This window comes from Anguilla anguilla, chromosome 18, assembly GCF_013347855.1.
Source record: "Anguilla anguilla isolate fAngAng1 chromosome 18, fAngAng1.pri, whole genome shotgun sequence".
In the NCBI taxonomy this organism is placed as follows: domain Eukaryota; kingdom Metazoa; phylum Chordata; class Actinopteri; order Anguilliformes; family Anguillidae; genus Anguilla; species Anguilla anguilla.
The window spans coordinates 875,319-898,884 of NC_049218.1; the positions used below are offsets into that span (position 1 = coordinate 875,319).

Here is a 23,566-nt window from a genome sequence, read left to right on the forward strand (position 1 = left end):
GGCCCTTGGGATGCTCCTGCGGTGTGCCACACTCCACAGAGGCAGTGCTGAACGCGCTCATCCGACTAACTAACACCGGAAACACCAACACCAACCCATCAGCTAACTAACACCAGAAACACCAAAACTCACCCGTCTGCTAACTAAAACCAGAAACATCAACTCACCCGTCTGCTAACTAAAACCAGAAACACCAACACCAACCCGTCTGCTAACTAACACCAGAAACACCAACACTCATCCATCTGCTAACTAACACCAGAAACATCAATGAGGTTATCAACACAAAACGGCTGCGAATACATTGGAATTTCTTGAAATTACGAAAATATTTCATTACAGAACTATTGTAAGCCCTGTAATGTTCATACCCTGTGGAATACACTGCTGTTTATTATCATTATTATGTTGTTGAACACAGAAAAATAGATAACCAGCCAATGTCATATTCTGTTTCCACTTGTTATATGTTGTAATAAATTGTGAATATAGCATTAATAACTAATTTATAAAGTTGGTGTCTGTCCAGCATTAACAAATGTTAATTTGTTTCCACATTGAGGAATTTCATACAATATTAATATTACAGCATGACACAAATATTCAGCAATGAACTGTGCGTTTACTTTTCCCCACTGCCCTGGCTGTACTGTTGATTTAAGGTTTAGTTATATCAATATATGTACACATATCTGATGCACTTCCTGCATTCATAGATTTCTTTCATTTCATAATCTCACTGGGCAGTTTGTCAAAGGAAATGGAATGTTTTTTGGCAGGAGATGCTGAGATAATTCCTTTCCATCTAAGCTATGTGGGAGAGCAAATGTCAGCCAGTCCAATTATTATTTTAAAAATGAAATAAAATAAAATCCAAAATAACTGCAGCCGCAGGTATTTCCCCTCTCTTACCGTTCTGTAAGAGACTGGGTCTGTGTGTTGCTCTTTGTGCTCAGCTTCACAGTACCCAGTGTGTGCCCCAGGAGGAGAGCGGATCCAGGCTGGTCCGCCACTACAGCGGGGTCTGCACCCTAATGACAGGGCCTACTGCAGCACTGAGTACGGTTCTAAGATACTAGTGTGAGCTAAGATTGAGACTGGGGTTGGTGTAGAAGAGGAGTGTCCAATCTTGGCCAGCGTGGGTGCAGGTTTCTGTTTTAGCCCAGCTCTAATACACCTGATTCAGTTTATCAAGGTCGTGATCGAAAAACTACGAGTAGCTAATTAGTAGAATCAGGTGTCAAAGTGCTGGGCTAAAACAGAAACCTGCACCCACGCCAGCCCTTCTTGGATAATCCTGGTCCAGAACTACGCTACCAGTGTCATCTCTAGCATAATGCTGCCCTCCACAGTGCAGAGTGTGTAACAGCTTCTCCTTTAGAATTTACACAAATAAATCCCTCAATGTTGAAATTCCCATTTCATCATCATTGAATAGGCAATGTTACTTCAGCTGTAGCATTGCAGATGACATGTAGGCCTATGTGTCTCCACACTCTGTATTTTAAATGACTCCTAAATATCACTTTTGGTAACAGCAGATCCTGAGAAAATATTTGACACTGCCAAGAATCTGCGAGAAGAGATGTATGTTACATGTTCTACATCTGTTGCTTGCCCAGACCACTACAGGTCCTGAAGAAGCTACAGGCTTTTTAGCTTGCAGCTGTAATACATGAACACTGCGATATTACAGACATGAGAACTGACTGGAGACAGTGGCAGTCTGGTGCCAGCTCGTTTCCTTTACCCACTTCCTGCTGCATAGAGCGATAATGCATACAAACACACCACACACTTCCTTACACATGCTGTCTAAATACACATTAACTTCACACTCTGCATTGACAATAAGTCATCAAATCATTTGTGCAACATTAGACCAGAAACAAAGGAGCACAAAACAGCTGTTAACTGTGGATCTCATCTCACATTGTCCCTACTTTAACTGGCTACAGCACACATGCAAGCTGGATTCAGAATGAAAAACTAATACATTTTTAGGTGGACATTCATGTAATTTCAGCAAATGGAGTAAGAAATCTAAATCGGTGCCAAAATGTTACAAAATCATGGTAAATAGGCAGTGTGAGATCTTTATAAGTGAACCCAGGTGAATATCAGGTTTATGCAGCAGAATCAGTAAATATGCAGCGTGGAATTATGTTAAAGTACTTAATTATTCATATTGGTGAATGGTGTGTGTGTGTGTGTGTGTGTGTGTGCCCTGCGACGGACTGGCGACCTGCATTGCGTGTTCATTCTATGAATATTAAGTACAAGTCATTTGAGCCTGCTGTCAAAATGATTATGTATATTAGGAGGAGACGCTTCAATAGTCTTCCCTTATAAGCTTTAGTCAATGGAGATCTTAAGACCTAAACCTGCAACCATTCTAACAACACTGAACACCGGGTGCAAGCATGTAATAGCAGCCTTTGGTCACTAGATGAACCCATTGTTTCTCTTTTCTCATATGCTGTACTACGACATGGCTATATATTTATTATTCATACAAGTTGTAATTATAAATACCAACATTTACAGAATTTCTTCAATGTAATAGACCTTTCTTCAGAGCTAAATATAGGACTATGCTAAAACAAAAATAGACTATTAACAACTACAGCCACAATAATATAATGCAATTAGGAAAGTTGTTATTGGTGTTAGCAACAGGAACAAAACAGTCAAGAGTTACCTAGCGATACTGTCCTAAGCACAAGCTTGCAAAAACACAGCTGGGTGGAGAGTAGCCTAGATCCTCTAAGGCAAGTTAGGAGGGCCTTCGGAACAATCAATAACTAAAATATTATCCAAGAAAATGTTCAGTTGTGTCATTTATGGACATAATGCTAGTTGATTTAGGCTTACAAACAATGCAAGCAGATCACAACTAATGCATGTTCCGAAACCCTCTTTACAAGAGGTAAATATTAATATGACCAAAAACCAGAGTTCCTGAATGTCTCAGATCCAGCAACGGGTTTCAGTTACAAACCACAGCGGGGTTGTATATCATTCCCGCCCTACAACTGCAGGTCTGTCACATAATGCGATAAGTAAAAACTGCGCTGCTAGTGGGACAGTAGTGCCCTCGTGTTTCCATAAATGAATCTGGAGGCGCATTTATCGTCCTGTGGAGGGCAGGAGACAGGCTCCTGCCGGTGGATCTGACTCCCCCTGTCTCTTTCGTTCGTTTGTCTATGGGAGTGCATCAAGGCTGGGGACTCCGATTAATCCAAACTCCCATTCCCTCTCTCTCCGCTGGGCTCGCCTGGTGTACAGCTACCCGAGGGGCAAATCCTTACGCCGGTAACGCACCTCCACCTGGCTCAAAGTGGACTCGAAGCTCACTATGCTGTAGTGGAATATATTGGCGTTCTGACGGTCGCTGTGAAAATGCCGTCGGAGGAGTAGAAGGCTGAATATTCACCGCCGTTCTCATTGCCCCCGCTCTACCGCTGCCAAGCTTGTTGCTTTGCGAAGAGGCCTAAAAAACACAAAATGTCGACCAGAACGCCATTGCCCACTGTGAACGAGCGCGATACCGAGAACGTAAGTATTGCAATATCGTTATTTTTTAATCGGAGGCAAAACACTTCACAATTTTCTGTGCTGTAAATGTGTCGCCTCGGGTGATGGAAGGGTAGATGTCTACGTTGCAAAATAACGCGGCGAATGGGCATACTTTCAGAATTAGCCTGCAAGCTAGCAGACAGGAAAGATTCGCGGGTATGGATGTGAACGATATCAATGCAGCTTGCCAGTTCATTATTATTGATTTCGCTAGGATGGTTATTTTTTAAAATATGGGAAATACGATCATAACTTCGATGCCAACGAGCTGGCTAAGTTAGATAAGTGCTGGAATCAGGTAGACTACAATTTGCACCGATTGTGCGTTCGCGTTCTTTGAGCTACAGCGCTCCTCTGTGTAGCTAGCATTTGGCAATGCTTTTTTGCGGATCAATCTAACAAAGTGCACGGCCACCTTTATTTCACATCTGTGATATAACTGCTTTTGAATTAATCATCATTGTACGTCCGTCAGTGTCCTACTTTTTGCGAGGCGAAGCACTGGTTTCTAATTACGTCTGGAATGGTAGCTTTTTGGTGATAGTAGCAGGCTAATATGTACTTTACGACTTAACGTTCCATATTGTCTGTATGGCAAAAAATATATGTGTTTTAACCCTTGAATCAATTTGTCATTTTCAATTTCAACAGTCGCAGACGGAAAGCACTGACTTTTACTGGACGTTACGGGTAGTTTGTGAAGGAATCCGGCCTGCCAGTCGTCGGCATTGTCCTTGATTTTCCAGTTGACATATCTGAAATGAAGCATTTCGGCCCGCAGTTTGAATGCGAATTAGCTGGCTATATGGATTGTCATGGAATGGAGATTACTTGCCGTACACAATTGCTACGCAATTAATTACATTTGCGTGCATTTTTAAACCGGTTGCTGCGAAATCGCGTTTAATCCCTTTGACCGGAGACTTAACGGATACTCAGGTGTAGGGAAAACAGGCTTCGCAGCACTGTTCATTCATTTTGTGAATATTGGGTATTGCATATTACGAATAAGCTCGTGTCTGTGAATTTTCATGAGCAACTGTGTTAAGCGTTTCAATGCGTATTTTGAAAATATGACGTGATGGTACGGATACTTAGCTAGATGCTGATGAAAGCGTCCATTTAAGATGACAAAGCTTTTCCTGCGTGTGGGGTCGTGAACAAGGGTAGGCTACTGCGAGCTCTACTAGGACAAAAGGGCTTGTTGCTACGGTTTAAAAAAGAGTAATTCATATTTTACACATGTGTTGATATTGGGGGATAATTAACCATTATTATTATTTTTCTGTTTTTGATGCCTACTCTCAAATGTGACCATTGATAACCCAGCATTCCAAAGCAAAGATCTCGTAGGGATTGGGAAAAGAAACCTGAAATACTATCTTCCTTCTTTTCGGCTGTCACTTGCTCCAACAGTTCTCCCCTCGGGGTTACGTGCCTTCTATTGTCGTGATGCGGTTCTCATGTGATCGCTGTCACGACAGTCCAGCTGCGCATCCGAACAGCTTGCGGAGTGAAATGTTTCTTTGTGCATGTCAGCTAGTGGAAGACGCAGTAAAAGGCTGGTGACGGTGTTGCGATGCGCACGGTGTTGTTTGTTTGTGTACGTATGCGCTTGTGCCAGACCAGCGGGCTAGCTACCTCTGACAGCTCTAGCATTTCAACACAGCCTTTTATCCCCCCCCCTCCCCCACCTGCGCGAGGCAGCTTGTTCCCGGCATCAAGGGATTAGTTCCCCTGACGCCGAATTGAAATTTGCTCTCCGTGCCTGTGAAGTTTTGGGCTTCTGAGGTCGCATTCGGGAGCTCAAAGGACAGAGCAAACGCAGAAGCCCCTCTCAGCTTCCCCTGTCGCTGTAGCAGGTGTATTAATGTGCTGAAATTCACGATATTCTGCTGTTTTCGGCTGGATTGGTTTCAGATGAAAGTGCTTCCCGTGGGACTCCCGGATGGCTAGGCCATCTGTAACGCTCACTTTTATTCGCTATGTGGTTGGCAGTTTCCCTGACACTGAGACACTCGCATATCTTCAGTCTTACCTGCCTTTCATTCATATTGGTATTTACAAAATGAAAAACATAGTTATGTGAGTGACAATGATAAAGACAGCATTAATAGAGCAAGGACCGCAGACATGCCACATCATTAAACTACTAATGTAGGTTCATTATGCTGACCCAGAGGCAATGTGTGTGCCTTTGATGAAGCACTAATGTGGGTTATGTGTGCCAGTTTAGAAGCATGATACCACTTATTACATATGCTGATATTGGTAGTCTACCAATACTGTAACATGAACTACATGCACACTTAAATTCTTTATTGATAGTTACGCCATGTTATGAATTGTATCCGGTGCATCATAGCCTATATTTAACTGTCATCTGGAACTTCAGATGCCATTTCTGTTGATCATATGCATTTGAAAAAATACAATTGTAATAAAGGTCTTAGTGCCGGGCAGTGATTCCCAAATTCCGTTCACCTGTGACTGTGTAAGGGAAACAGCGTGCCTCAAACAGGAGCAGACTGAACACAAACTCATCTCTGCCCAGGCTGCGTACGGCCCAGCTCCTCCTCCAGTGACTGTGTAAGGGAAACAGCGTGCCTCAAGCAGGAGCAGACCAAACACAAACTCACCTCTGCCCAGGCTGCGTACGGCCCAGCTCCTCCTCCAGCGAATGCACGTGAAGGATAACTGAGACTGAGGATGTGCTAGTCAGCTGGATGAGTCTGACATATGTGGGTCCTGCTCGTCTTCTTGCGGGGGGGGGGGGGGGGGGGGCATACACAGTCACTGTTTCAGGTTACCATATGACTACTCACCGATACTTCAGTCCTTCACTGTGGTCTGCTTGTCTGTATCAGCTCAGAGAAGTGCGTTGGCTTGCAGGACCAGAGACGGGTAAAATTCTGTTTCTATTTCGTAAATGGAGAAAATGAAGTGAAACATCATCACAGAACATTTCATTTCCTGAATGGGCTGAAATTAAATTGACCCCAACTCTTGCCTTCTTTGCTGCCTTCAAATCAGCAGGGTTGACCTGGAAAGCCTCTCTCACACCACAGAAAAACAGAAAATCATCAAAAATGGTGTCGATGCTCTGTCCTTTGCTCTGTGAGGCAAAAGCCAAATAATGCTGTTGCTCTGATGGGAGAATTTGTGTGTAGTATTTTGTTGAAATAATGAGAGTTGGAATTACAGCTGGGAGTGACAAGACAGCATATTCAATGTCCAAATTTTGAGAGAGAAATAAAAACTAGAACGAATCCGGAGTGTGTAGGGTGCACTATGCAAATTACAAAAGTGGTGTATTTTTTTAAATCAAAGCTGACACAGTGGTAATGAGACTTAATTGTTACTCGCATCCTTGTTTCCTAATTTGTTTTGTTTCTAAATTCAAGCTAATGTAGGTAATATGGTGGGCTGGTCTGTCAATACAGTGTATGGGAGATTAGCATATTGCTTATTTGACATTAAACCTTGACATTAAAACCCAATGTAGAATTACATTGCTGCAGTTGCAAATAATGAGTAAACAGTCAATAATGAATAAACAATAATAAGCCTGTTTTAACAGGAGAAGAAAGACAGTGGTATGCCCCCAGCCAATGGGAGCATGGCCCTTTGACTGGGAAGGCCTCAGCCAATGGGAGCATGGCCCTTTGACTGGGAAGGCCTCAGCCAATGGGAGCGTGGCCCTTTGACAGCGAAGGCCTCAGCCAATGGGAGCATGGCCCTTTGACTGGGAAGGCCTCAGCCAATGGGAGCGTGGCCCTTTGATAGAGAAGGCCACAGGGAGCTCAGAGGTTTGGGTTCGAGGCTTTGACTGTTAAAATTCCAGGCGAAGCACGTTAGCGTTTGAGGAAGGAGAGGCTGTGAGAAGGAGGGAGAGTTCACCTTTCTGCCAGGTTGTGTCCTCGGGCTCTGCTTTCCTTCCTGCACTTACGGAGGAATGTGGGCTCGTCAGGAGATGCTCGCTGTGCATCGAGCACCAGGAACCTGCCCCCGGTGTGTGTGTTTGTGTGTGTGTGTGTGTGTGTGTGTGTGTGTGTGTGTGTGTGTGTGTGTGTGCTTGTGTGTGTGTGTCAGTGTGTGCATGTCAGTGTGTGTGTGTCAGTGTGTTTTTAACAGGCTCCTGGCACGCCCATGCAGTGCTGTACAGCCCTGAGAAACAGAGAGAGAGACACTATGAATTTCACAAACGTTTTTACGGCATTTTCTGTTGCATGTTTCTCTCTTTTTTTCCTGAGGAGTGAAGAGTAGTCTTCATTTGAACATTTACCTGTTCAAAACATTCTTTGAATGTTTCTCTCTGAAAAAAGCAAGCTCTATGCCGCCATGAAGTTGTGATTCCTTAATGGATCAGTGCACTTGGAATGGTGCAGGAATATAACTGGGGAAACAATCAATACTGGATCATATTGTACACCGCACACAAATAGAGTTTACTGGTAGAGCAGCAATGCTGAGAAATTGAGAAACTTCCCTCAATTCAAAGAAAGTTTTTTTTAAGAATTTGGGGTCAAGGCACAAAGTATGCACTTGGGTTCTGTGGGAGGTGGGAGATCCTCACTATGGGAAGTTAAGGGGTGAGGGTTAGGTAACAGTTTCCAAGTAATATTTGCCTTTTTTGTATGAAACAAAAATTGACAAAAAAATGAAATAATTGAGAATGAGATACTGTTTTACGATTTTTAAAAAATCATCATTTTGTATGGTATACCCTGGTAAATGGACTGCATTAATATAGCATATTTTCCAGCAACTACTGTACAAAGCGTGTTACAGTGAATGCCTCAGATTCACCCATTCACACACACACACTCTCTCACCCATTCACACACACACACACACACACACACACACACCATTGCCGATCAAGGCAGCCATGCTAGCTGCCAACCAGCTCATCGGGAGCAATTAGGGGTTCAGCACACCCAGAAGGCCGGGGATCGAACCGACAACTCTCTGGTTGCCAGAGGACTGCCTCCATGGTGACAATTTTATATGCTCTTAATCTCATCACACATGTCTGCAGAGCTCACAGACACAAACACAATGTATGAAGAGATTCATAAAAAGTGACATGTATGAAGGGATATGAACACCGCTGGTGGACTGCCTGATTATTTTAACATGTTTATTTGTGTCAGAGCAGCAAATGAATTATTCACATTAGCCAAAAAGCTAGCTGGCTAATTAGGTTACAGCCTGATGGTGTAATCCATACCACAGCAGGGTACAGTGGAGCAGCTCCAAAAGTTTCAGTTTTAAATCAGAGATAAGAGATATGTAATTCATCGTTCGCTTCTAAAGACTGACCGCTTCTGCAGAGATAATGAACAGGAAGCCTGTACTCATTAGTTAGGAAACTGGGGTAAGGAATAGTTAAAGCCATGAGTGGGTAGTCAGGTAATAAATAATTAATAAATACTTTTCAGTCAGTTGCATTTTCTTAATCAGCTGAATTAAAATGGAACCCACCAAACTCTGATGTGGGCGTGCGTCTTCCTCACTGCTCTCTCTATACCGCCCGTCCTCCGGTCAGGCTTGGCTCCGCCCCCCGGCCTCGGCCGCGATCTTTCCCGCCCTTTAACCCTTTGAAGAGCAGGTGTTTTTGGAATAAACTGCATAAATGTGCAGTTAAGAATGCAGCGCTGGAAGCAGAAAGTCAGGAGAACATTCCATTCATCAAGCTAGGATGTTTCTAAAAATTGTGCAAAATAAGTAAATGTAGCAGCATAGAGCATGTATACAGCAAATACATTCTCTGTGATGTCACCATCACATCCATGTCACAGATGGCTGGCACAGGGGCCATTTGGGAGTCTGGCAGGACAAACGGTCACTTTTGAGTCTTGATTTAAAGACGAAAAGCGTTTCTGCTTACTGTGCGAAAGCGTGAGGTCACACAGGTTTCTCTGATTGGCCGGATCGCGCAGGCTTTTGAGCGGCGTGTGGACGGGCTCGTCTTCCTCCTGCCCCGGTCCGCAGGGTCGTTGGCGGGCGGACCGCCGAGCTGTGCAGCCACCGGTGGCGTGTGTCACCGGGAGACGCACCTGTGCAGTGATGCTACCTGTCTACCTGTCTGTCCCTCACAGCTTCCTGTGTTACACCCCTGTGTGAACGCCCGCTCGGAAAAGGCTCTGTTAGTCTCAGCCTGTTTAGAGGCGAACAGCAGATCCCTGCAGCTCGTCTGGGGCAGCTTCAATGAGGGAGGATAGCGGGGGGGCATTAGACTGCGGGAGCTGGTTTATTTCATCTAAACACACCGCCTGTTGGGCTAACCGTCTCTAGCTGCCCGTGGGGCTAACCGTCTCAGACCGCAGTGGGGCTAACCGTCTCTAACCGCAGTGGGGCTAACCGTCTCTAACCGCAGTGGGGCTAACCGTCTCTAACCGCAGTGGGGCTAACCGTCTCTAACCGCAGTGGGGCTAACCGTCTCTAACCGCAGTGGGGCTAACCGTCTCTAACCGCAGTGGGGCTAACCGTCTCTAACCGCAGTGGGGCTAACCGTCTCAGACCGCAGTGGGGCTAACCGTCTCAGACCGCAGTGGGGCTAACCGTCTCTAACCGCAGTGGGGCTAACCGTCTCTAACTGCAGTGGGGCTAACCGTCTCTAACCGCAGTGGGGCTAACCGTCTCTAACCGCAGTGGGGCTAACCGTCTCAGACCGCAGTGGGGCTAACCGTCTCTAACCGCAGTGGGGCTAACCGTCTCTAACCGCAGTGGGGCTAACCGTCTCTAACCGCCCGTGGGGCTAACCGTCTCAGACCGCAGTGGGGCTAACCGTCTCTAACCGCAGTGGGGCTAACCGTCTCTAACCGCAGTGGGGCTAACCGTCTCAGACCGCAGTGGGGCTAACCGTCTCTAACCGCAGTGGGGCTAACCGTCTCTAACCGCCCGTGGGGCTAACCGCAGTGGGGCTAACCGTCTCTAACCGCAGTGGGGCTAACCGTCTCTAACCGCAGTGGGGCTAACCGTCTCTAACCGCAGTGGGGCTAACCGTCTCTAACCGCAGTGGTGAGGGCGGAGCCCATATCCATAACGATGGAGAGCTGATCCAGGGTCACGTGTTCTGTCCGTGTCCTAGCATCACCCATTCTGAGCTAAAAGACCGAACTGCTCCCAGATCAGGGGCTGAGTTGGCGGCCTGTTTGAGCAGGAGAGCGGCCGCGCCTCTCAGCTGCGCGGCGAACGCGCTTCTGTAGCGGATAATGAGCTTTCATTACGGCCGTTTCATCTTCTCTTCCGGCATCAGAAAGAGGACTCACTGCTGACCCCTGTGTGTAGTACTGTGTACCTGTCACTGTGTACATCAGCACATGCTGACCCCTGTGTGTACCTGTCACTGTGTACATCAGCACATGCTGACCCCTGTGTGTACCTGTCACTGCAGCGCATGACAGAGATGATGACATGCGTGGGATTTATGGTGCGAACGGAAGAAGAGGTCGCCGCCAGGCGTGTGCGGAGGGCGGTAACTGGGTGATTTACGCCGCCATTCGGGCTCGTCCGTATCAGACGCCATGGCAGATCCCCCCCCCGCCCCCCCGTCAGTCAGACGCTGTTAATCCTCTCAAAGGAAGCCACACAGGTTTCTCATATCCCCATTTTACATTAAGATATGCTCACACGCACACAGATATATCCCAGCATGCATCAAGACACGCACACACACATATGCACACACACACACACACACACACACGCATGGCTAGGGCACCATCTGCCAGGGGCATGAGGTGATAGTTTATCACCAGGAGAGAGATGAAAATGCAGGTGTGATTTCTTCCTGTCCCTTTAAGCTGTGAGGTCACAAATATGTGATTAGAAAGTTCTGAACTGAACATTCTAATGCTGACGTCATAATCACTACTGGTAACTGAAACCAGTGTGGTTCTAGAACGTTCTTGGAAAAAAAACATTCTAAAAAAACCTACCCTTCAAAGGGTGGATGGAGACTGGACCAGCCTGCCCTCGTGTCCTCTGTGTGGTTTCCTGTGTGTTGGGTTGACTCAGGCAGTGGGAAAGCAGAGAGGGTGACAGGCAGGGAAGGGATCACAGCTCAGAAAGCACCTTGTCGAACCCCCACCCATGTGAGAGACTCACATATGGCTCCAGTCGACCGCCCCCCCTTCCAGACAGACAGCAGAGATGTGCTGCTAACTTGGCTTGCGTGGCTTTGGAAGTCAGGCTGTGCTGAGGCCTGTCTGAATACAGCAGGCCTTCATTACTCCTGCACCAGCTCCAGGCTCGCGTGGGATTATCACCGTCTCATACAGGCCTGCCTGTTATCCCCTCCCCTGTGCAGCCACAGGCCGTACCTGGCAGACTGTACTAGCTGTCACAGCGCAGGCCTGCCTGTTATCCCCTCCCCTGTGCAGCCACAGGCCGTACCTGGCAGACTGTACGAGCTGTCACAGCGCAGGCCTGCCTGTTATCCCCTCCCCTGTGCAGCCACAGGCCGTACCTGGCAGACTGTACGAGCTGTCACAGCGCAGGCCTGCCTGTTATCCCCTCCCCTGTGCAGCCACAGGCCGTACCTGGCAGACTGTACTAGCTGTCACAGCGCAGGCCTGCCTGCATGCGTGCTGTGTGCCGGGTGTTATCAGTCCTGTAGGATAAGGTCTGGAGCCGCACGTCAGAGGGGGTGTGGCTGTGTACTTCAGCTCTGAGGGAAACGCGCTGCTGACTGAGCCGAGTGGGGCGTGGTGATGCCGTACAGCTCCATGGTAACCAGGTAATGTGATCCTGTGCTGCTGCGGTAAACAGCGATGGATTCAGCCGGGCTCCACGAGTGATGATCAAACAGAGATTTCTCTGAGAGCTGCTGAATCCTTACAGCAGGGCTGATTATTGCTAACTTTGACTGTGGCCCTGAGACAACACGCATCTGTCCTTAAGTTTGACTGACAAATAAATATAGCGTATGTTTTAATCCCCCACTCAAATACAGTTTGTAATTAATTCTAGTGACTGCCAAACAGTTTCAGTGATGATGAAATTCAGCCACTGGATTTAATGATCAAAGTCATGAGCATATATGGACGAAATGCAGGCCCCTCTGTGTATTTAAATTATGCCTCCCACTGTGAGGTGAAATGTGTCTGACTTCCTGAAATGATTGCCTGTGTGGTGTGGTGCATCATGGGAGATGTAGTCCATATTTACATACAGCCGTTCAGAATGCTGATCTAGGACCAAGTTTTCCCATGTAGCTATCCTAACCTTACCTTGGTATATCCCAGATCAGCACTGGTACTTGGAGATGCTTTATTAAAGCAGCACAGGCGCTGTGAGCGGAACTTGATCTACTGACCTCCTTACAGGCCAGATGGCCTTCTTCCTGTCTCTTATTACCAGTGCTGCACTCCTCTCCTCCTCTCCCTCCCTCTCTCACTCCCTCTCTGCTCACCTCTCTTCACTCTCCTCCTCTCACTCTGCTCTCCTCTCCTCCTCTCCCTCCCTCTCTCACTCTCTCTCTGCTCACCTCTCTTCACTCTCCTCCTCTCACTCTGCTCTGCTCTGCTCTCCTCTCCTCTCTCTCTCTCTCTCTCTCTCCTCTCCTCCTGCCTCGTGGAAAGCCACGCCCCCTTTTTGTTTGTCGCCCGCACTCTCAGTGGGAGGGTGCTACAGGCACAGAGACGGGCGCCTGGCTCGTCCCGAGGGCGGAAGACAGGTTTCGCGCTACACGACTGTGCCAGACCTGCGCAGAGTGAGCTCACAGCACAGCACAGAGAGAGCTCACAGCAAAGAGAGAGCGCACAGCACAGAGAGAGCGCACAGCACAGAGGGAGCTCACAGCACAGAGCGAGCGCACAGCGCAGAGTGAGCGCACAACACAGAGTGAGCACACAGCACAGAGAGAGCGCCCAGCACAGAGTGAGCTCACAGCACAGAGTGAGCTCACAGCACAGAGAGAGCTCACAGCACAGCACAGAGGGAGCTCACAGCACAGAGGGAGCTCACAGCGCAGAGCGAGCTCACAGCGCAGAGCGAGCGCACAGCGCAGAGCGAGCGCACAGCGCAGAGCGAGCGCACAGCACAGAGTGAGCTCACAGCACAGAGTGAGGTCACAGCACAGAGAGAGCTCACAGCACAGAGTGAGCGCACAGCACAGAGTGAGGTCACAGCACAGAGAGAGCTCACAGCACAGAGTGAGCGCACAGCACAGAGTGAGCGCACAGCACAGAGAGAGCTCACAGCACAGAGTGAGCGCACAGCACAGAGTGAGCGCACAGCACAGAGTGAGCTCATAGCACAGAGAGAGCTCACAGCACAGAGTGAGCTCACAGCACAGAGAGAGCTCACAGCACAGAGTGAGCTCACAGCACAGAGTGAGCTCACAGCACAGCACAGACTGAGCTCACAGCACAGAGTGAGCGCACAGCGCAGAGTGAGCGCACAGCACAGAGTGAGCTCACAGCACAGAGTGAGCGCACAGCACAGAGAGAGCGCACAGCACAGAGAGAGCGCACAGCACAGAGAGAGCTCACAGCACAGAGAGAGCGCACAGCACAGAGAGAGCGCACAGCACAGAGAGAGCGCACAGCACAGAGTGAGCTCACAGCACAGAGTGAGCGCACAGCACAGAGAGAGCGCACAGCACAGAGAGAGCGCACAGCGCAGAGTGAGCGCACAGCACAGAGAGAGCGCACAGCACAGAGCATTACAATGCGCCTGCTTAACAAAGGCCTGTCAGGGGATTCCATTACAGACCCATCCGGCGTGACTCACACTGTACAGAGCCGGTCCACACTGCAGCCCTTCAGGTGAGACACCTGGCAGGCTGGCGGGCTGGCAGGGCCCCAGGCTGGGCACACCGGGTCCTGAGGCCCTAGCCACCCCGCTAAAGTGCCTCGCCACACGCGTGCCTGTGGTCTCCACACGGGCGGCAGCGCGGTCGCATAGACACAGCTCCAGAGCACAGGACCATGGGTAATCACAGGACCACAGGACTATGGGTAATCACAGCAGCACAGGACTATGGGTAATCACAGGACCACAGGACTATGGGTAATCACAGGAACGCAGGACTATGGGTAATCACAGCAGCACAGGAATATGGGTAATCACAGGAGTGTAAGGACAGGAAAACTCTGCGGATTTCATACAGTCAATAATCCTCTGACTTGAGAACTGAACGGAGAAAGAATTTTTAATTCAATTTGAGCGCACTGACCTGAGCAGGGATTGCTGTTTGATACAGAGCCTGGATGACTGACCTCATTGTAGAGAAGACCAGAGTACTGATGGACCTCAAGTCCCCAAACGAGGACGTTTCTGGGACAGCAGAAACTCAAGTTCAGATGTCAGAATTCTTTTGTTCTATTTTCCGTTTGAACAAGGAAGATGGAGATCTGATCTTTCAGGGCAATATGTAAAGCAGAGGGATGCCCTGAATCTTGGATGAAGCTTAAAATATTTAACAAATTTTCAGCTCAGAACAGCATTTCCCTGTTAACCATGATTAATGTTACTTGGAATGTGCAGTTTTAGCATAAAGATTTGCATAATAACACTGCCATCAAAGGCATAGACAGCTATGTGTATGATTTTAAAACGCGTCTGGGCACAGGGCGTGCGTCGCTGTGGGGTGTGGGGGGTGTCTGGGTGTGGGGTGTGGGGTGTAGGGCGTGCGTCGCTGTGGGGTGTGGGAGGTGCCTGGGCGTAGGGCACAGGGTGTGCCTGGCTGTGGGGTGTGGGGGGTGTCTGGCTGTGGGGCGTGTGGGGTGCCTGGGTGTGGGGTGTGTCTGGGTGTGGGGGGTGCCTGGGTGTGGGGGGTGGGGGGTGGGGGGTGTCTGGGTGTGGGGTGTGGGGTGTGGGGGGTGCCTGGGCGTGGGGGGTGGGGGGTGTCTGGGTGTGGGGTGTGGTGGGGGGTGCCTGGGCGTGGGGTGTGGGGCGTGTCTGGGCGTGGGGTGTGGGGGGTGTCTGGGTGTGGGAGGTGCCTGGGCGTGGGGGGTGCCTGGGCGTGGGGCATGGGGGGTGTCTGGGTGTGGGAGGTGCCTCGGCGTGGGGGGTGCCTGGGTGTGGTGTGCTGGGGAGAGCGGTGAAGCTGAACACTGCGCAGGCCGGGTCTTAAGCCTTTATGCCTTTGCGTGTTTCACAAACCGCTCCAGATCGCTCCGCGGGTTTCCTGGTCATCGGATACCTGCCTCAAATCTGAGCCGTGGGATCACATGACCTCTCTGTGCGGTTCTTCAGTTGCACTGAGAGCCCTTGGCGCTGCTCCCTTCTCTCCTGTTACGATATTTAGCGAGTTCAGAAACGTTCTGCGCATCAGGAGACATGTTTTTAAGCGTCTGAGTGGAGCTCATGGGGGGGGGGGGGGGGGGGGGGGGGGGGGGGGGGGGGGAGTTAGAGTTAAATCCATCTCCCCACTCCAGCTCAGAGTGCTTTCTCTCTTATTAGTGTGCCGGGGGGATGTTTGACCCTCTGCTGTGTACCAGCAGTGTAGAGCGGGAGAGAAGCCCCCCCCCCGGTGTCTGCAGTGAGGCACAGGCAACGCTGCATTAGCCGCATTAGCCACGGTGGCGGTGACTCATATGGAGGCCCTGGTGGCGGCCGGCGCTGATCGGGGGGGAGGGGAGGGGGGGCGGGGGGGCTGGTCTGCGCTCCGGCTGGTTTAGGGTTACCTCATCGTAACGCGAGCGTTCGGGTGGGGGTAACCCGAGTGGGGTTTTGTTAGTTTTGGGCGTGGCACGCGGGGTCAGGGACGGGAGGGACGGCAGCAGCTGTAGCGGTCAGCGTGGGACGTGGAGGGGGGGGGGGGGGGCATGTCGGGGGGATGCGGGAGGACGCCAAGGCCTGCGCCAGACCGGGACTCAGAACCCTCCAAAATACTTTAGATGCCGGTTCAGTCTGAAAACAGCTGCAGAACTTTGGGACTTTTCAAGAAAATGCGTTGCTAATCAAAACGTAATGAAGAATTTAGTCCTGAATACTGGTGAGAATGGATGTTTCCCTTATAACTGTGAGTCATCGAAAGGGATGCTTGCTGCTGTCTAAAGGGTTGAAGCCTGTCAGTCTGCCTGGGGGGGGGGGGGGGGGGGTTCATTGTTCTGGATCAACAGGACGACTGATCAGCGTTTTATGGCACAGAACTGATAAAGAGACGTAGAAAAAGAGGGTTTTTTTCTCTGTGCGGTGTCACCCTGCTTACCCTGGGTCTGCTCTGCTGCACACGCAGTCTGGTCGTCTTCAGACTCCCTGAAAACCGCTCCTGGTGAAGGTCAGGGCTGGCAAAGTGGGCGTGTCACATGCTGATGTATTGTTTCCCATCTCAGACCTTCAAACCTGCCCTCTCCTTCCTCTCCTCCCTCTGTCTGTGCAGTGATAAAGATCTCTGATCTGCACTTCTTTATTTTAAACATTAAATGACCTGTTTTGGGCGCAGTAAAATGCTCGGATGTTTGTAACGTCAATGCGGCAGCAGGCCTGTCCGTGTATCTGTGGTGTGTAAAGCTAGTAGAGGCACAGGGAAGAACTGGCGCCCGGCGTGGTAAAGGTCACTCCACATAACTGAGGCCACGAGTCTGTTGTGGCTTTACTTAGTGCAAACTCTTGCATTGGTTTCCCAGGCCGTTTAAATGGATAGTTCACTTTCTGGGGTTTTCATATATTACTTCTGTTTCTGCGTATGTTTTTGATTGGTCCAGACGGTTGTATGTGCGGTGGAGGATATTTTAGATATTCAGAAGTGTCACTGAAGACTGGCTGACTTTGCAGTGGGGGGCTCAGTTCCATTGGGATTGAGGTCTAAAAGCATGAAAATATGCTTTCAGAAACGTATATAGTGATGCTATGTTTACACAGACTGAATGAATAACAGACACACTTCTGTGAGTTTATTCACTCTTATAAACATAAACATCTGGGACTTAACGCTTGAGTCCCTGAGGACAGCAGGTTAGGTCTCAGGTTAGCACAGGAATATACTGGTAATATATGGTTAATATCTGGGTTAATATGGGTAATATAGGTATTTTTTGGGTAATACGAATATTATATGGATATTCAGGGTAATATATGGTTAATATAGGTGCTCTTCTGGAGGAATAACATCTCTGTTTTTGGAAGTTATGTGGAACATTTTCTGTTTCTTTGAATTTATTTAAAGTGATTCATTCTTTCCTCTGGTTTTCAGTTGTTTTTATCTAAGTTTAGAAACTGGCCCAGATTTCATTCAGTGTTCTGAAGCCTGACTGAAATTTTCAAAACAGGGATGACTTTTAAAAACGAATTAAAAAGGACTTCATTTCTGTCTGAGCACAGGAGTGAAATGTTCTGCACCAACTGGTACCATAAAAAACGGCTCCATCTAGCCATTCTGATTGATGGGGTGGGGGTGGGGGGGCGCTGGGCGGGGGGGCTTTTACAGGTTGCCAGGCAGAGGGCATTAGGAGAACGTGGGACACAGATATTCAGGACAGTTTGTTCCGTGCGCACAGTCTATTGATGTCTCGGTTTGATCTCTGGTTTTATTCCGTTTCAGACTGTACACAGATTGTAAGTACACTGTGTGCACATCGTGAGTACGCAGATTGTAAGTACACTGTGTGCACATCGTGAGTACACAGATTGTAGGTACACTGTGCGCACATCGTAGAGTACGCAGATTGTAGGTACACTGTGCGCACATCGTGAGTACACAGATTGTAGGTACACTGTGCGCACATCGTGAGCTGCACGCATCAGCAAACCTCGGCCCCAAACCACCGGATGTGTCCGCCAGACTTGAAAGAACCCGTGTTTGATGATGACATGTCAGCCTGCTTTCCAGGGCACTGCATACATGAGTTATGTCATTCTGCATTTGGCCTGTGGCTTATTTGAAGACGCAGGGATTGTTTAGACGTGGTTCTGTATGCAGTGTTGCAGTCAGCAATGTGGGGGTGCCCGCGGGGGGCGGGGGGGGGGAACTTTTGTAGGGCTGTAGTGCTGTAGGGCTGTAGGGCTGTAGGGCTGTAGTGCTGTAGAGCTGTAGGGCTGTAGTGCTGTAGGGCTGTAGTGCTGTAGGGCTGTAGTGCTGTAGGGCTGTAGGGCTGTAGGGCTGTAGTGCTGTAGGGCTGTAGTGCTGTAGGGCTGTAGGGCTGTAGGGCTGTAGAGCTGTAGAGCTGTAGGGCTGTAGGGCTGTAGTGCTGTAGTGCTGTAGGGCTGTAGGACTGTAGTGCTGTAGGGCTGTAGTTCTGTAGGGATATAGGGCTGTAGAGCTGAAGGGCTGTAGTGCTGTAGGGATATAGGGCTGTAGAGCTGTAGGGCTGTAGTGCTGTAGTGCTGTAGGGCTGTAGTGCTGTAGGGCTGTAGGGCTGTAGAGCTGTAGGGCTGTAAGGCTGTAGTGCTGTAGGGCTGTAGGGCTGTAGGGCTGTAGGGCTGTAGTGCTGTAGGGCTGTAGGGCTGTAGGGCTGTAGGGCTGTAGGGCTGTAGGGCTGTAGGGCTGTAGTGCTGTAGTGCAGTAGGGCTGTAAGGCTGTAGGGCTGTAGGGCTGTAGAGCTGTAGAGCTGTAGGGCTGTAGAGCTGTAGAGCTGTAGGGCTGTAGAGCTGTAGGGCTGTAGGGCTGTAGGGCTGTGGGGCTGTAGAGCTGTAGGGCTGTAGGGCTGTAGAGCTGTAGGGCTGTAGAGCTGTAGAGCTGTAGGGCTGTAGGGCTGTAGAGCTGTAGGGCTGTAGTGCTATAGGGCAGTAGTGCTGTAGGGCTGTAGGGCTGTAGTGCTGTAGTGCTGTAGGGCTGTAGGGCTGTAGGGCTGTAGAGCTGTAGGGCTGTAGGGCTGTAGGTCTGTAGGTCTGTAGTCCTGTAGGGCAGTAGGTCTGTAGGTCTGTAGTGCGGCGGATAAAGTGTATCCCCGCTGAAGTCCTACAGCTTGGGCCGGGATGCGAGCGAGCGGCGTGTGTTTGTGGGTAATCTTTAGTTTCGTCCAGCAGCAGGTCAGGACTCCCGCCAGCCTGTTTAATGAGCTGGAGGACCAGGCTGGAGGACCAGGCCGGACACTCAGTGTGTACCTTACAGTGTGTAAGGCTGTCCATGCGTTCAGACTCCAGGCTGAGCGAGAAGAAGGATGGACGCGCCTCTCTCTCTCTGTTTGTTATCCTTCACTAACACTGATAGGGGGAACGAGGCTTCTGCGTTTTAAGTCTGCATAATTACACCATCATGAAGTCTCTCCAAACTGCAGACCTTTTCCGTTTGAATTGCATGGAGGTCAAGATACTGACCCGTTTCACCCAACCCGCTGCTCCAGCATGTCTGAATTTGTGTAATAGCAACAAATTCCCCTCAGAACTTCTGTAATGCTCTGTTTTAATTCCAAATTGGTTGGCACAGAGCCTGACCCACATCCATCAAATCAGTTTGTTTTCAGCTGTTTACAGTGAGGATAAAGCCTGCACCGTTAGAATGCATAATCAGATAATGCATTCCACGCCAGGACAGAGGAACAGCGCGTTTCATAATGAGGGGGTTCAAACAGTTTCATTAATCATGTTTTAAATGGGGAGAAATTTTAAAGTGATAGCCCAATTTTTGGGGAAATTCGCTTTTTGGCCATCTTGCCCAAAGTTGGAATATAAGATCAATACCAATTTCATCCTTGTGCATCCAGTATAAAAATTTTAGATAATATCTACAGGCTGCATGCTAACATTTGCTACTTCTATGAATGACTGCAGATGGAAGCAACGTTAGCTTTGCCAAGTATTGAAGGAAATGCACCTTCTAGCATCTCCTATAGGCTAGTTATTTACACTTGCATCTTGCGTGTTTATAACAAGTAAAAATAAAAACAGAAAAAACATTATAGTGGTGTATACACACACACACACACACACACTCTGAAGACAGAGGCGTGAGACAGAGCAGCATCAGCAGATATGACTGAGAGCAGTAGATGTGAGGGGGAGCAGCAGCAGCAGATGTGAGGGAGAGCAGTAGATGTGAGGGGGAGCATCATCATTAGATGTGAAGGGGAGCAGCATCAGCAGATGTGAGGGAGAGCAGCAGATGTGAGAGGGAGCAGCATCAGCAGATGTGAAGGGGAGCAGCATCAGCAGATGTGAAGGAGAACAGCAGATGTGAGGGGAGCAGCATCAGCAGATGTGAGGGAGAGCAGCAGATGTCAGGGGGAGCAGCATCAGCAGATGTGAAGGAGAACAGCAGATGTGAGGGGGAGCAGCATCAGCAGATGTGAGGGAGAGCAGCAGATGTGAGGGGGAGCAGCATCAGCAGATGTGAGGGAGAGCAGCAGATGTGAGGGGGAGTAGCAGATGTGAGGGAGAGCAGCAGATGTGAGGGAGAGCAGCAGATGTGAGGGGGAGCAGCAGATGTGAGGGAGAGCAGCAGATGTGAGGGGGAGCAGCAGATGGGAGGGGGAGCAGCAGATGTGAGGGAGAGTTTAAGACTCGCGCGTGACACAGAGCGGCAGGTCCCCCCATCGCTCAGGGTACCTGGGCGCGTGAGTCAGAGTGGATATGTCTTTGGTGAGTCATCGCTTGTGCGGAGAAATAAAATAAGCCTGGAGAGATCCCTGACGTGGGGCTCAAGGGAGCCCAGTGGGCCCCGCCCCGCCCCCCCCCCCTTTAAGGAGCCTGCTCATTGAAAAGCGTTTGTAAGATTTAATTAAACAGTTTATCCAGGATCAATAGATACCAGTGCATTTATCAGGTAGATTTTCTTTTTTAGTCTGATCTTAATTACATCTGTATCCTCATTCTGCTCATTGACTTATCTGCTATATACAATATAGTCACTGTACTTCATCTGTAACTAATAAATGTGTCATGATTTTATAACATAGTAGAAATACATTTGCATTGTATTTTTTTCACAATTCACAACATTAACACAATACAACAGTATTTGTGTTTGTATTGAAATGGATTCCAGGGAGTCTCTGCTCAGTTGTACCACACACGCACGCACACACACGCACACGCACACGCACACGCACGCACACACATACACGCACACACACACACACACATACGTACACACACGCGCACACACACGCACAAACACACACACACACACGCACACACGCACAGACACACGCGCACGCACATACACACACGCACGGACACACACACACATACGTGCACACACACACGCACGCACACACATGCACACGCACACGCACACACACACACATGCACAGCCGCCCTCCACTCTGCCTGACTCTCCAGGCTACAGACTGCACCGCCTCAGGAATTAGGCCCGCTTCATAACTGCTTCATAACCGCTTCATAACTGCTTCATAACCGCTTTCCAGTCTGAGGGGGGGGGCAGATGATGAAGCCAACTAATTTCGATCGAGTTTTGAGTGTCTGCTCCTCCGAGCTGCTGCATGAAGAAACCCGCTGACTTTTCCCCTGTACCCCGCAGACTTGTCCCCCCCCCCCCCCCCCTTCGTGTGCGCAAAGTGATGAAGGAGCATCATCATGTTTAGGCATTCAGGAAGCACTCCTACACAGACTGACTTGCACCTCTTTTTACATACTGAGCAACGTACAAAGCACAGTTTCCTGAGCAAGCTAAGGTTAAGTGCCTCACTAAAGGCTACAGCCGCAGTACCCCACATGGGAATCAAACTTGCAACCTCTTGAGTTACAAACCCCTACTGACTGTACTACAGTGCAGGCCAAGGTGAGAAGCACTTGGAGGAGAAACAGGTGGAGCATTTCTGACCGTGTAGACTCCTAGAGACATTGGGACTGTTTCAGCCAATTGTGCTCCTTTTACTGGTACGGTTGAAAACAAAAAGACCTTTAAGGATCCTTTTTTTGGGGAGAGGGGAGCATGGGGCTCTAGATAGGGGGATGGAGGGGGGGCTATACTAAGTTGGGATGATGTGACTTCACAACATTATTTAATAATTTCTCCTCACCTGTTACGGACTGCCAGAATAGACCTAACAGATGGAGAACACAAGCGGTATGTTTGTGTAACGGGGAAGAAAAGAGGGGCTTTTCAAGTTCTACTTTTGAGGTTTTTTTCCACCCAATATGGTTATATGAAAAAATTTTTTTAATGTGAATGCAGTTAAGGATCTATACTTGATGTTTTAAAGACTTCCCATAAACTGCTCTTCCATTTTAGTTGGAAATAAAACGGAATGTGGAAATGCCAGTAGAAGCAGTGGCGAGCTGGGATGGAATTCCTGGTCTGGATCTCGCGCTTCTAGTGCTCTATCAATATTAGGAAGTTATTAAAACCCAGAAAGACTGGGAGTAAGGAGGGGCAGTGTGATTACTGACAACGCTCGTGCCAAAAACTACATCCTGCTGTTTGGACAGTAAAGCAATACTTCACTGGTGGAAGCAAATGGCGGGTACACTCTTGGGTAATTGGCGGAGTTCCCCTGGTTTGTAGCCCTGGATTTTTCTGCTGGATGCGATGTCTCAGCACATTCGCGCTATATGCCTGTGATAACGAAAGCCATTTAATTATGAGAGACATGCGTGGCACGCAGGCATTAAATATGCAAGTGTGGCCTGGACCACCCTGTGGAACCACAAGGGAGGAAGAACTGTTGCTTCAAGGAAGGCACATGTGCGTAGTCGCTAATCCCTTCTGAGAGCGGAGTTTAAGATTGCAGACAGGATGCCAATTGGATATTCTGCTTCTATTCTAATGTATAAATAAAGTAGCCTGATTCTTTCTCCATAAATGCGGTTTTGGCTATCAAGATCCGCACTGCGTCCTAAACTAATGCACAATCAAGTTGTGTTTTCTTGCATCACCTGCTGATGAGTTGTGGTGACCTTTGCGGCTTTTTTTTTGGGCAGAAATCATGTTGCTTTCGTTTTTTAATTATTCATCATTGGGAAAAACTGTTTGCTTGTATCCATACATTACATTGCAAAACCTACCGTACATTACATAGCAAAATGTACCATAAATTACATAGCAAAACCTACCGTACATTACATAGCAAAACTGACTATATCTCAAAGGCAGGCCTTGCACATGCTTCACTGGTGAGCATGGAGCATG

The 23,566-nt window shown here is 48.9% G+C and overlaps 1 protein-coding gene across 4 annotated transcripts in view; it reads left to right on the forward strand.

Moving 5' to 3' along the window:
- The first annotated feature begins 2,763 nt into the window (after positions 1 to 2,763).
- The window catches only part of mark1 (MAP/microtubule affinity-regulating kinase 1), a 78,211-nt gene continuing 57,408 nt past the window's right edge, over positions 2,764 to 23,566 (forward strand). For 2 of the 4 annotated variants that reach the window (XM_035400597.1, XM_035400601.1), the window contains exon 1: positions 2,766 to 3,558. In XM_035400597.1, the coding sequence (XP_035256488.1) occupies positions 3,508 to 3,558 (51 nt within the window). In that variant the 5' untranslated portion in view covers positions 2,766 to 3,507. Of the gene's footprint in view, positions 3,559 to 23,566 lie in introns of all 4 variants that reach the window. The other 2 variants (XM_035400598.1, XM_035400600.1) reach the window with 2 other exon arrangements.